General features: G+C 38.6%; 2 protein-coding genes across 5 annotated transcripts in view; both read right to left on the bottom strand.

Moving 5' to 3' along the window:
* Nucleotides 1-437: 437 nt before the first annotated feature.
* LOC122403422 (cleft lip and palate transmembrane protein 1-like protein) lies at nt 438-3282 on the bottom strand. The gene is made up of 8 exons (XM_043406940.1): nt 2789-3282; nt 2582-2699; nt 2184-2413; nt 1647-1932; nt 1265-1453; nt 1026-1201; nt 701-952; nt 438-635 (listed from the first exon to the last, which is right to left on the bottom strand). Exons 1-8 carry the CDS (start codon nt 3040-3042, stop codon nt 548-550), a joined length of 1593 nt encoding a protein of 530 aa, XP_043262875.1. The 5' UTR covers nt 3043-3282; the 3' UTR covers nt 438-547.
* A 3184-nt stretch (nt 3283-6466) lies between these two features.
* The window catches only part of LOC122403428, a 32194-nt gene continuing 25489 nt past the window's right edge, over nt 6467-13171 (bottom strand). For 3 of the 4 annotated variants that reach the window (XM_043406950.1, XM_043406948.1, XM_043406949.1), the window contains 5 exons: nt 10911-10980; nt 9744-10454; nt 8563-8797; nt 8393-8483; nt 6467-8008 (listed from right to left, as the gene is read on the bottom strand). In XM_043406950.1, the coding sequence (XP_043262885.1) occupies nt 7898-8008; nt 8393-8483; nt 8563-8797; nt 9744-10454; nt 10911-10962 (1200 nt within the window). In that variant the 5' untranslated portion in view covers nt 10963-10980 and the 3' untranslated portion in view covers nt 6467-7897. Of the gene's footprint in view, nt 8009-8098; nt 8207-8392; nt 8484-8562; nt 8798-9743; nt 10455-10910; nt 10981-13171 lie in introns of all 4 variants that reach the window. The other variant, XR_006259618.1, reaches the window with a different exon arrangement.

The raw sequence follows: 13171 nt of genomic DNA, 5'->3' as shown, positions 1-13171 counted from the left end.
TTGTAATCGTTATTATCTATAATTAACGCATCAAACACTACTGTTTTATTTACTCGACAAATAATTAATTATCTATTTATATTAATTGTCTGTTTTTTTATTGTAAATATCTTGATGCTTCCAACGAATTACAAACATTATTATTATCAAGGTACTGGAAAATCATTTTAATACTACTCACAAATGCAATGTTTGTAAAAAGAAACAGATGTAAGACAGTCAGAACTCGTTTAATCAACGTTATACAAGTCACTCTGTTTTAATAAATATTCTTGATTTCAGTGATTTCGCGTACCAACAAGTCGATACTTTTCTATCTAATATTAAAATTAGTATAAAAAAAAAAAAACAATTTTATCTCAAGTCTTTCTCGAAAATATAACTAAATAGTAAAAGATTAATTTAAAAACTGTGTAAAAACCGTAACATTTAGGCGTTCTTAACAATATCGTACATTATTTTGGATAGTTATTAAGCGAATTTCAGCAATATCAATTTATCTTACACTGAAGTAAAAATAATTAAAAAAAAGTTGTAGGAATTTATTTCAGTCAGCTTTTTTATTCAAGTCTTTAGACTCGGTAGATTTATCGATAGAGTCAACGTCTTGACGAGATTTATCTACTGGATACAGCCTGCAAACAACGATGTACGTAAAAGATGTAAACATGCGCGATATACAAGCGGAAATATGACTCACCATCTCTGATATAAATAAACAAGAAAAACTGCGTCGTCTCGGAAGCATGCTATTCTATGTGCGGTCGGTACTGTGATTATGAATGCAAATATATCATCGATGAAAGTATTGAATGCTTTGTACATAAATGTTCTCCATGGTAAATGCGCCACGGACTTCAACTTATAATTCACAAATAGTTGAGGCAGCATAAACAGAAATCCGAACGCGTAAACACCTTTCACTAACGAATTTATGCTCCACGAGTACCAGCTGGAATTTTAAATATTGCATGAATAAGTGTCTGTGTATATTCCAATTAAACTAATATAAAACAATCATGTACCTTTTGTGAGATTGATAAAACAAAGAATAAATTGCACCTCCGATAACAAGAGGATATAACAAATAACTTAAATAATACATGCTCTCTGCATCGAATTCTCTTGTCTTAGTTTCAGCTGCAATTTCATTATGATTTTTATTAAATCTAAGTTTCAACACCTTCGTCAGTTTCCATATCTGTTAGGAAAAATAGGAACATAAGTGCAGATTATTATGCAATTACAAATGTACAATTTTTACCTCTATAAGAGATCCAATTCCAGTCGGAATAAGAAGAAGCAAGGAGGAACCTTCGTTTAACAAATCAAGGAAAATGATAGTTTGACTAAATCCCCGCCATATCACTGTCCATTTACTAAGGCCAACAAGATTATCTTTTTTCCTCCAATAACTGATATCGTTTTCAAAGGCGAGTAAATCAAATAGTACCTACGATAATACCGAACACCATAACGTTAAAGTGCATTATAAATTTTGTTCTAACTATTATTCGATTCAAATACTATAGCAGCCTAGTTCAATAAGCTCGAATTACGGATCAAAATGTTTATTAAATTAAAAACGAATATAATCGACTGCTTCGAAACTGTAGTGTACATATACTATTATTCAATTTACATACATGGAGAGTCGAGATAAGGAATGTTCCTGCTAAGATATAAATATTTGTATCCACAAAAATTCCTTTCACTTCATCCGTATCTTTATCGGAAAATCCAAGATTTTTCAAACTTTGCATAGTTGCTTCCACGTGCAGCATCAGTCTTAATCTTCCATACGAAATCGGAGAATATTGTAATGTAATATTAATCGTATTATTCTGAGGCATGACTTTCACTAAATCATGATGTCGAATTTGCAGGAAATCGTCGTTAACGATGGGTAAAAACGTCCTGCCATGCATTATTCTATTATAAAAGATTAAATGGTGTTATATTCTTATTTTGAAAGAATCATTTGCAGAAGCAATAGAAGGATTAATAACATACAGAATTGAGCAAAATGTGATCTGATTAAACCATGTAATTACTATATAATCATAATTGTAAATCATTAAGTAATATTATACCATGTAATTGCCATATAATTACCATGCAACTACTGTGTATGCATAATTAAATTACATCAGATTACATTTTATCCAACTGTAATTGCATACTTGAGATGATTAACAAGCTCCATCGGTACATTATGCACAGGAAGCTTCACGTCATCTGTCATTATTGTGAATGTAACACGTGGCCTAATATGAGTTACTGGATGCACAAAATTTTCTTTCTTCTTCTTCTTCTTTGTATCCTCATCTTTATCGCTCAATAAATTAAAGGCCTCTGCTTCAGGAATTACATGTCTTGTCAGTTTAATGGCAGTATAAGAAGCATACGGATCCTGAAATACAGTTGTGTCAAACGGCAATGACATTCAAATGTAATTTGTTTGAACAAGTTAGTATAAAATTATTAATTATTTTAGTATAAAATACATCATTATAATAGATCGTAAAATACAACTTTTTGGATACTTCAAACATAATTTGTACATGCTTGTTGTATATACCTTTTGTATGTCGACGATGCTCTTATTGTCTTCTCTTTTAGTGTTAGGAACAACAATGACATGAAGGAACAATGTTCCATTGTTTCGAGTTTTGCGTGGAATGTTTAATGTTACAGGACTGAAAGACAATTAATTATTTGAAAATGTAAGAAAATTGAATCGTACTGAGAATCGTTATAGATTTGGTAACATAAAATATGTACTCACATGCTGTTCGCGTGCGTATAATTAAAATCATCGGTTTTATAAACAAAATCAAGCTGTCTATCGATGAGATGCTCGTTGACAGAACTGTAAATCCGCAATTGCAGACGTGGCTTTTCGTTCAAATAGGATGTCAAGCATAATTCGTGCGCTTTGCAAGACGGTGTTACGAACAACAATGTTATATCGTAAATACAATAGGCAATATGAGCTATATATATTTTTGTCAATATCGAGATCAACGACGGACACTGCATCTTTTCTTCTCTTCGTTAAAATTTTGTTAACATTACGGTCTGTGTTTACTATTCAGAAGTATAGTTTGGTGTGCCGTCGTTTCACGATGCGTCGCGGCAAAATTGCGGTTGCTACTGGCTACATGAAATTTCGTTCGTGATGCACGTATTTTAAATTCTCGATTGGTATTGTTGAGTCACAGATGATCCGCAATGCTTCAAATTATTCAGTTTATGGTTGTCCGGCATTAGTCGTTGACATTGCCATTAATACCAGACGGCAAACCGATGCCCAGAAGGAACTGTACATACATATGTGAGTTCCGGCGTTTCAAACAGCTTCGTGGATTCGAGAAAGAAGGCGAATGTAAGCCTTTCCTTCTCGTTTTCGAAACAGCTGATATCCGATTTGCGTTAACCGGCATATAATTTCGAGATTAATATGACAATCTTCCAAGGAGGATAACTTGAGGTTCACATGCTGGAACGAAACTAGGAAAACCTGGCCAAAATCGTGGAATATAAAATCATTAAATATGGCGGTATATTCCTAGAAAACGGACCGTTCACCGATCGGGGTGAATTATACGTCATTCGAATCGCCTAATTCAGTACATTATTAATATGCATTTCATTATTTGCGGAAATTCGTTATTTTTATTTAAACATGTCGAAAAGGTGTAATAAAAAAGTAAGGTTAGGTATATTTTGACAGGTTCACAGGTAGAAACAAGCGACAGTCGTTACTGTGTTCATGTTGTAAATTATAAATGCCAGGAAGTCAAATGCTAATTTGTTAAACATGTATCGAATGAAAGGACCCCGCACAGATCTTATGGAAACTGGCCCCCGGTTAAATTAACTGAACTTTTGATAAGATATAGTTTATGATGTCTTGATGAAAAGTTCCAATGGGCCCAAGCTCGTAAATTGAACAGTTTCCGAGATACGGGGGATCGAAAGTCAATAATAGTGCGCCTTATTCTAGACTACCTCGTTTGAACATATTTGAGTGTAAGAAGCTCTCTTGTACATTGTACATTTATTTGACTCTTTAAAACTCAGTAGTTGTACTGTGGGCTCTTAAATATAATATTTACATACAATATTACAAATATTATATGTTATAAAACAGATTAAAGAATGTGTGGCATGCTTCCAAGTGGTCTCAATTTAATTTGTGTTAGCATCAGTAATGGGATTTTCAAAATTGATGCTGTGATTAATTTTCAAATGGCTTTTGTGATATTTTCTTCGACAAAATGTTAATTCATCAATCTCAACAATCTTCTCTACCCTTCCAATTGCTGTGCAGAAATTATACAACCAATCTACCATTATTTGTCCACTAAAATAAGTTAATTTTAATAATTTTGTTAATTTTAGGACAACTGTAGCTGAGTTAGGTCTGGATTAGGTTAAGAGCCAAGGGCTTGGCCTCCCGGATGGAGAAGGTAGCTGCCGCTCTAGGCCACCTTCTCCCAAATATCGGGGGCCCCGATGTTGGATTCCGCCGTCTCTACGTGGAGGTGGTGCGTTCAATTGCCCTTTACGGGGCCCCGGTTTGGGCCCCGGACCTGGTGGCCAGCCGGCGCAGCACGGAGATGCGCCGCGTCAACCGTCAGCTGGCCATTCGGGTTACTAGAGGGTATCGAACCATCTCCCACGAGGCGGCGACTACTCTGGCGTATCTCCCGCCCTTGGAGCTCCTAGTTTAGAGAAATCAGCTGGTTTTCTGGCGCTCCAGGAGGCTGGGAGACCGCCAGAAGTGAGGAGGTAAGCGGTCGAAGCGACGAGGAGCCATGCCCAGCGGGCCGTTTTGTTCGTGTGGTTCCGCCAACTTCAATCAGTTGACGGAGCCGCACAACGGTCCGTTGGTCACCAACGGTTGGTGCAGTCCTGCCGCATTGGCAGAAGTGGCAGGATAAACCAGGCTGTCCTACAAGATGACACAGGTACTCACCAGGCATGGTTGCTTTGGTGAGTACCTGTGTTAAATCGGGAAGGAGGTGACGACGGTGTACCACCATTGTGGTGATGCCCTGGACACGGCGCAGCACACGCTGGAAGCCTGCCCAGCATGGGCAGATGAGCGCCGTGTCCTGCAGCAGGATGTTGGTCGGAACCTCTCGCTGGCCACCATAGTGGGTAAAATGGTGGTTAGCGAGAGTGCATGGCAAGTTGTGGCCTCCTTCTGCGAGATAGTCATGTCGCAGGAGGTGGCCGCCGAGCGGGGGTGCGAGTGGGCCGCGCATCCCGCTCGAAGAGGGAGGGCGAGGCGACCTTTGCCTCCTGGCCCCCTCCTGTAGCCTTGAGGTCCATGTCCCCCCACCTTCCGCCTTCCTTATTTCTTCCCCTCTCCCCTTCACTATTCTTGGTGGACCTCCAAGATATGGGGAGGCCCGTCAGCGCTCTTCTCCAGCCACCACATCAGTGGTCGTGGAGTCGCCGTGAGGTTGTAGCCGGTAAGAGTCCAGCACTACCCTGAGGCCACTCTATAATTATAATAATAATTAATAATTAATAATTATATAATTAATAATTTCCCCATGTAAAAAAAAAACGGTAAGGAGCCAGCAATATTTAGGACTCTTGCTGCACATATTGTCTATTTAACCTACTCCTGTATAGTATGTGCATAAAAAAATGACTTTTATGCATATATGTTTAACAAATTAGCATCTGTCTACCTGGCATCTATAATTTACACCATGAACACAGTAACGACAGTCATTTGTTTCTACCTGTCAACCTGTCAAAATATACTTAACCTTACGTTTTTACTGCAACTTTACGACAAGTTTAAACAAAGATAATGAATTTCCGCAAATAATGAATGCATATTAATAATATACTGAATTAGACGAGTCGAGTGATATACTATAACTCGCCCCGATCGGTAAACGGTTTGTTTGCTAGGAATGTTCTAATATGGCTTTTAGATCCCATTAAAGTTTCTGTCAACTATCGTTTTTGTAATAATACTACATTGCGGAAAATCAAAACCCACACAAAATTTGAGAAACAGTACTTTACTTAAACCCTCGTTACTATTTACAGAATGAAATTAAACTGTAACACTGTTAATTATAAGAATTAAAACTAAAAGTGGCGAGAGGTACGATTCGATAAACAATCGAATTATTGATCGCTTTGGGTCTAACGAGGAAGCTATATTTATATTAAACTATATGAGAAAGATCGCAGCCATACTCATACTATTTATTATGTAGTTAATAATTAATTAATAATTAATAATTATATTGTACAGTTATGAGTGATACAATTAATCACATACTAATAATGATTCCTAGATGGGTTAATTCGTGTCTGCCTTCTGTGATTCTAATTCATACGCGTCGATTGCAGCAATAAGTTCGGTTTGTGACGGGGAAAAATAAAAGGGGAAACACAGCTGTATTAATAATAATTAATAATATATGAGTGGGTTTATTCACAACCATTACCATAAGACGAATCGGTGATAATTTTTACATTTATTAAACGCTACGATCTATCACAATAAATTCTCTTCCTCGTTCGCGCGAGGCTCGTATAGAAATATGTATGTATATTTGAACAAACACGCACTAACTTCTACTAAAACGTAAATCGTATTCCGTGGGTGTGACGGGTCAGGGAAACGACGCAAAATTTTTTTGCACATTTATAAGATACATCTGTAATTATCGTACGCTGCACGTACATGTACATATATACAAGCTAGAACTGTAGTGCAAAACTTGAATCGAATCTCCATTTTATTTATTCATTTATTTTTTTTTATCATTCTGCTGGATATGTTATAAAGGCGTAAAGCTAGAAACTACGTATTGTATTTGGTCCGATCCTTTTGTTAGTCCGATCCTGTTTCGAAAATATTTCAAGCTGATCGTGTATATGTGCAAGCGATTAGTTTTGGTTTCTATTACCCTATTAGAACCGTGTGTACTCTTTAAACTTTGAACACTGTGAAAAATGTTCAAGCTTGATCTCAAATTAGAAACAGATACGTAAGTACAGATTTACAAATTGAAGTTCATAATACAAGTATATATACTATACAACATACATACGTACGTACATATATACATACACATACATTTACATGTATATACATATATATTATACATGTATACTATTATGTATGTATGTATATATATATATACTATATCTATATGTATGTATATATGTATAGTATTCGGAAGTATTTCTCTGGTGATTCGTAGGAATTCGTTCTTATTAAATAACGCTCGTCTCTTCCCTAATGATCCCTAACTAAAAATTAATGGTTTTATTTGTACTTACTGTTCTAAAAGTTTATCGTTAATAATCGTATCGATAAAGTACATGTCTGTTATTGCACCAACCGATTACTGCAGTCCGAATGAAGACGGCGTCGTCGTCGCTTTCACTTCTAAAACGTTCACTTCTGTCCAATCGCATTCACGGTAGAAAAATATAGGGAACGGCGCTAGTGACGAAACGAAAATTCAGGCATATACGTATTGCGAGTCGCACATCGTGCGCGATGTAAGATATCCGACACGTATTTAGGAATGCGTGCGCGTCTTGTAATTTCGATGTACCGTCAGCTTTCTACGCGAAACTGCACGACCGACAGAGTTTGCTCAGAAACCCCTGAGAACGGATAAAAACGCTTTGTTCGCTTGTTTCGCGTGCGGATCGTTTTCAAAATTAGGAGGAAACCGGCACGGTCCACGGTCTTCTGTCCAATTAAAAACAAACAAAAAAAAAACGCTTAGCACGCGACGAGTAAGTACTACTGCTCCAACAATGAAATTTGTTCGTGCGCTTCACCGTCGGAAATACTGAACGTTTCGATTCTCTTTCCGGACTGGATTATCTGCTTTTGTCATAGCTTCGTGTGCTTGACGCTGTCTGTCCAGTAGTTCTGTATTGTCATCGCCTCTAACGAATTTAGGAACGAGTCGTTATCCAGGCTGTACATTTCTTCGGAATTATCCTGAAACAACAAGCGCGACAGGTGAGCATTGTTTCGGGCGTCGACGCGTTTGGTGTACCGAAGCACATAAGTGTGCTTATATGTATGTACCATCATGATCCGGAGGATCACAAGCATTTAATTTACTTTCTGGCCCTCTCAACGTTCTCCGTATCAACGAGAACGAATACTTGAACGGCTTATTCTTGACTCCGAGTACTATTGCATGCAAGAACGTTTTCTCTTAAGTATTTTCTATTTAGTTTGAGTCTGACTTTTAATACGTCCACTGTCGACGACTTACTTAAAAAATTCTTCAAGATATTTTGAACGAAATGCATAATTTTGATAGATTAATTCACACGCCGACAGCAGCGAACGTGTTAACAAGTTTCTGATACTTACTCGAATAGTGGAATCGTCGATATAACCGGAACTATCGGGATTACTGCATTTATCGCTGTTTAGCGTCTGCGGTGGATTCAGGTATCTGCGTCTGCAACGCAAATTCCTCGTTAGATCTATTATGGGATGACAAGCAGCCAGGCCAGCCAGTTTTACAACGAGCTAATTACCTGTACATAATGAACCCAAGGCTGCCCATTGTGCTGAGCAAAACCACGGCCAGCAGACTGCTTCCGGTAATGGCGGCTATGTCCACCGTGGACCTCGACGAGCCTTCCTGCTTCGAGTTTTCGCTGTTGCTGTCGTTGTAATCTGAGAGATGATCCTCTTGGACCTGATCCCTTTGGAAATCTTTGGGAAACGCGCTCCTCGCTCGGCTCAACCGGGTGGACTCGCTCACACCGACTACGAAATGAGACACTGACGTTACTGAATCGGACAAAAAACTGATCGAGAAAATTCTTTTACTCGAGGGCATTCGCTGTTATTCGTCTCGATTACTCTGTTTGAGTTGTCTATTGATTCGAACGAAATCGACATATTCGAAGTAATAATATCTATAGATAATTCTATTATACATATACATATACATTAGCAATTTATGTTAAATTTGATTAACGTAACGATATATGGTGGTTTTCTGTACGGAGGAATGGTAAGCGAGATAGCAGAAGTTAGGAAAAGGAAAGGAGAAGGGAGCATTTTAGTCTGGGTCTGCTAGTAGACTTATCAATAAGGCAATCCTAGTAGCCGAAATATTGGATGGTCGGTCGAGGAATGTATACAGGGTGTTTGGCCACCTCTAGGAAAAATTTTAATGGGAGATCCTTGAGGCCAAAATAAGACGAAAATCAAGAATATCAATTTCTTGATTGAGGCTTCATTAAAAAGTTATTAAAAAATTAAATTAAAAAATTTCAAATCGTTCTGGAAAAATTATTTTTGGTTGCGGGGCTCAATTACAATCATTTTTGGTGAATACACATACCCCTGAAATCCTACTCACTTTCTAGAAAAAAATTCAGTACGGGCGAAACTTCAAACGTTAATAACTTTTTAACGAAGCCTCCATTAACAAATTAGTATTCTTGATTTTCGTCTTATTTTGGCCTCAAGAATCTCCTATTAAAATTTTTCCCAGTGGTGGCCGAACATCCTGTATGTAGGAACGGAAGATCAATCGAGCGCTTGCGAGAAAGCGGCCCCTCTGGTGGCGAGTACGGGAAGCGTCGTTACAAATACGAATATGTATTTTAGTTAAAAATAAATGTATTTTAATTCAACTGACAATACGACAGACTTCGATAAAAATAGGTACGTAAATCTAGTGTTAATTGCGTATGTCGTTTACCTTCGAGGATCGAGGCAGCAGTGGCGAACATTTGCGGCTCGACGAATTCCTCGTCGATCTCGACGTCGTCGTCGGAACGATTGAATGTTCTGACGCCGGATCCGCCAGCGGACGAAGCCAGTGACGAGGACGCGGACAAGAACGTAGAGGATTTCGTTTTGTTCAGTACCAGCCTGATTCTAGATACCTCTTCCTGAAGGGGCAGCACCGTCAGATCCTCGACTTGGTCCGCGCTTCCGTTTCTGTAACTGTTTTCGTCCACCTTCGTTTCTTGTTCGTACTTCGATCTGCCCGTTTTATTCGTTAGGATCCACGTGATTTTTGTGTCCTTCTTCGTCGGCGGGTTTCGAACCCTGTCCAGGGTGTCTGTCGTCCGTTGAGGAGTCAGGGCTCTTAAAATCTGATCGCTGCTTATCGTGTTGCTGATGTTCCTGCGGAACTCTTCCAAAGTGGGGCTGGTGTTCGTCTCGACGACGTTGCCTTGGATCTCCATCGCTGATGAGACTGTGGTCGTCAACTGTCTATCGAAGGTCAAAGCCGCGTTTGTGGGTGGATGAAGACCGATCGCCTTGGCGACGCGGAAGCTCTGTCGAGGTTCCGGGGTCTCCGTGTCCACGGAGGAGAGTTCGGGCGTCGATTCTGAGCTCAGGTGATCTTGCACCTGGACACGGGGCTCCGCCATGCTCGATGGCACTGGGTTCCCTAAGATCACTGAAAATCGAACAAATTTTTTGCTAAATTGCCAGCAAAGTCGATGTTACAGTTCATACGTTTACTCAGCCGTATGCTTTTTTCTTGTCACACGCACACGCATACACACAAATTCCATATTCGTACAGTCGAATAGAACGCACGGAACGATCGTTAACAAAGTTACAATAGTTTGAGTGCTTTACGAGTTCGCTATGACTCAACGAATGGCCGCAAACGCGCGACAAGAATTCAAGATAAAAGGAACCGAGAACGAGGGGAGAAAAAAAAAAGAAACCGTACAACGAATCATGGATTTCGCGCAGTCTTTCATCTTAGGAAGATGTCCCGTTTACGATTTCACGCGTCCACGTTTCGCGTGAATTTTATCTGGACCGTGAACGACCGAACGAACGCGTGAAAGGCGTGAAAAAGCGCACGAGATGTCCTTGATTCTAGCGACTATTTAGAACGCACCGAGAAATTGAGCGGTAACCCAGAACCAGTGCATCCACCAATGCAGCGTCATCGCGTCATCTGCGTATACCTGCAACAGAACAGACACGTATACACACGTCGAAAATTGTCGATCGGTTTGGTTGCGCAATACAACTATCGCGGAATCGAGCCGTGATTCAAACGATCGCGAACCAACGACGAATGATTCACCGGGCAGATATTGTCTCGATACTTCCTCTGAACCAACGGCAACGTTTTGTCTCCCTGAACAGAGTTTCACGCGTGTCCGTGGTTACGACAGCGGGCCAAGTGAAAATTTCGAAGAAATTTCAATTTTAACTACCCTTACGAAATCAAGTACACACAGTATACATAACACGTATCTCGAACAGATTAAACCCGAGACAGTTTAGCTCTGGAGTTCAGAAATTAACAATATTACTTCTACATGTGTAAATATAATGTATAAATAATATAATATCATTTCTATACCCAGTTCAATGAGAACTGGCAGGAAATATAAACAGAGAAGTTATTTGATCGACGCTGCAGCCGCAGATGAGTGGCTGCTGAACGTCGCTGCTCAGGGACGCTTTGTAGCGGCCCCTCGGAAGGGCCCTCGCAATGATACATTAAATCCAATCGAGATGATTTGATCGCAAGTTAAAAATTATATTGCAGCAAATAATACAACGTTCAGATTTGCGGATGTAAAAAATTTATTCCACGATTCATTAGAACATGTTGTTCAAGTTACTGAACATAAATTTTGGCAATCGGACCATAATGTTGATACATTAACTGAATCATTTACGCAATAGTTAATTTAACCTTTTCAGGGACAATTTTTTTTTGTCTATTTATTATTGACAGTAACTATAATTATAAAAAAAAAACTAAACATCCACATATGTGGCCAAGGGCGTGAAAAGGTTAAATTCTTAATAATATATTAATACTGAGAATGTACGGATCTGGACATTACGTTTCGGCCCTGGTCTGGCCCAGCTGTGTATATCCTGCCAGTTCTCGTTTTACCTAGTATAGATATAACGTCGTTACGATGACATCATACCCGTGCCCGAAATACACGGTTTCTTTACCAACAGGTTGTTTAAGAAATAAATATCGTGTTACAAGTAATGAAATGCAACAAACTAGATATAGCGAAAGAAATACACAGTGTTCGGCTACCCCTGGGAAAAATTTTAATGGGAGATTCTAGAGGCCAAAATAAGACGAAAATCAAGAATACTAATTTGTTGATGGAGGCTTCGTTAAAAAGTTATTAACGTTTAAAGTTCCGCCCGTACTGAATTTTTTTCTCGAAAATGCGCAAAACTTCGAGGTTATGTCTATTCACCAAAAATGATTGTAATTGAACCCCGCAATCGAAAATAATTTTTTCAAAACGATTTAAAATTCTTTTTTTCAGCCGAAAAATTCCACACCTTCTCGAATTTTTTTCTAGAATGTGGGTAGGCTTTCGAGGGTATGTCTATTCACCAAAAATGATTATAATTGTCCCCCGCAACCGAAAATAATTTTTTCAGAACGATTTGAATTTTTTTACTTCGTCGAAAAATTTAATCACCTAATTAGATTTTCGGTAAGGAATTTTTTTCTCGAAAGTGCGTAGGATTTCGGGGGTATGTGTAATGACCAAAAATGATTGTAATTGACCCCCACAACCGAAAATAATATTTTTTAGAACGATTTGAAATTTTTGAATTTAATTGTTAATAACTTTTTAACGAAGCCTCCATCAACAAATTGATATTCTTCATTTTCGTCTTATTTTGGCCTCTGGAATCCCCCATTAAAATTTTTCCCAAGGGTGGCCGAGCACCCTGTTATAGGGATCTACTTGAGGCAGGATTGATTGGTGAGCGATACCCTTGTAAAGCACAAGTCGCCAAATGTGTTTTTCTCTTGAAACATAGCCTCTTGGCAAACAGAACCGTACTTATTGGATTTAGGTTAGATTCATTTTGGTTTCTGGGCCATGAAACTTCGTTTCTCCATACTTTTAACAACAAATTATTCCTCATAATATTAATCTAATCTCCATGTCATTAAACGAAAGACGCTGTATTGAGATGTTTTAACAAGTAATTTAAAATCGGGGTGCTTCAAAAATGGGTATTTTATCTAAGTTCGTACTGTACAAAGATAATGGTGTAAATCGATGGTCTTCGAATATCGAGAGTATTCTCAGACGCGAAAAATTGAAGTAAACGCGTTAACCGATACCTTAAAATTCGGTAAAAAATTATAGG

Source organism: Colletes gigas, unplaced genomic scaffold (assembly GCF_013123115.1).
Source record: "Colletes gigas isolate AHSC1104 unplaced genomic scaffold, ASM1312311v1 Colletes_gigas_Sc00052, whole genome shotgun sequence".
Taxonomy (NCBI): Eukaryota; Metazoa; Arthropoda; class Insecta; order Hymenoptera; family Colletidae; genus Colletes; species Colletes gigas.
Note: the sequence above shows the minus strand (reverse complement) of the source record. Positions and strands in the feature narration are given on the sequence as shown.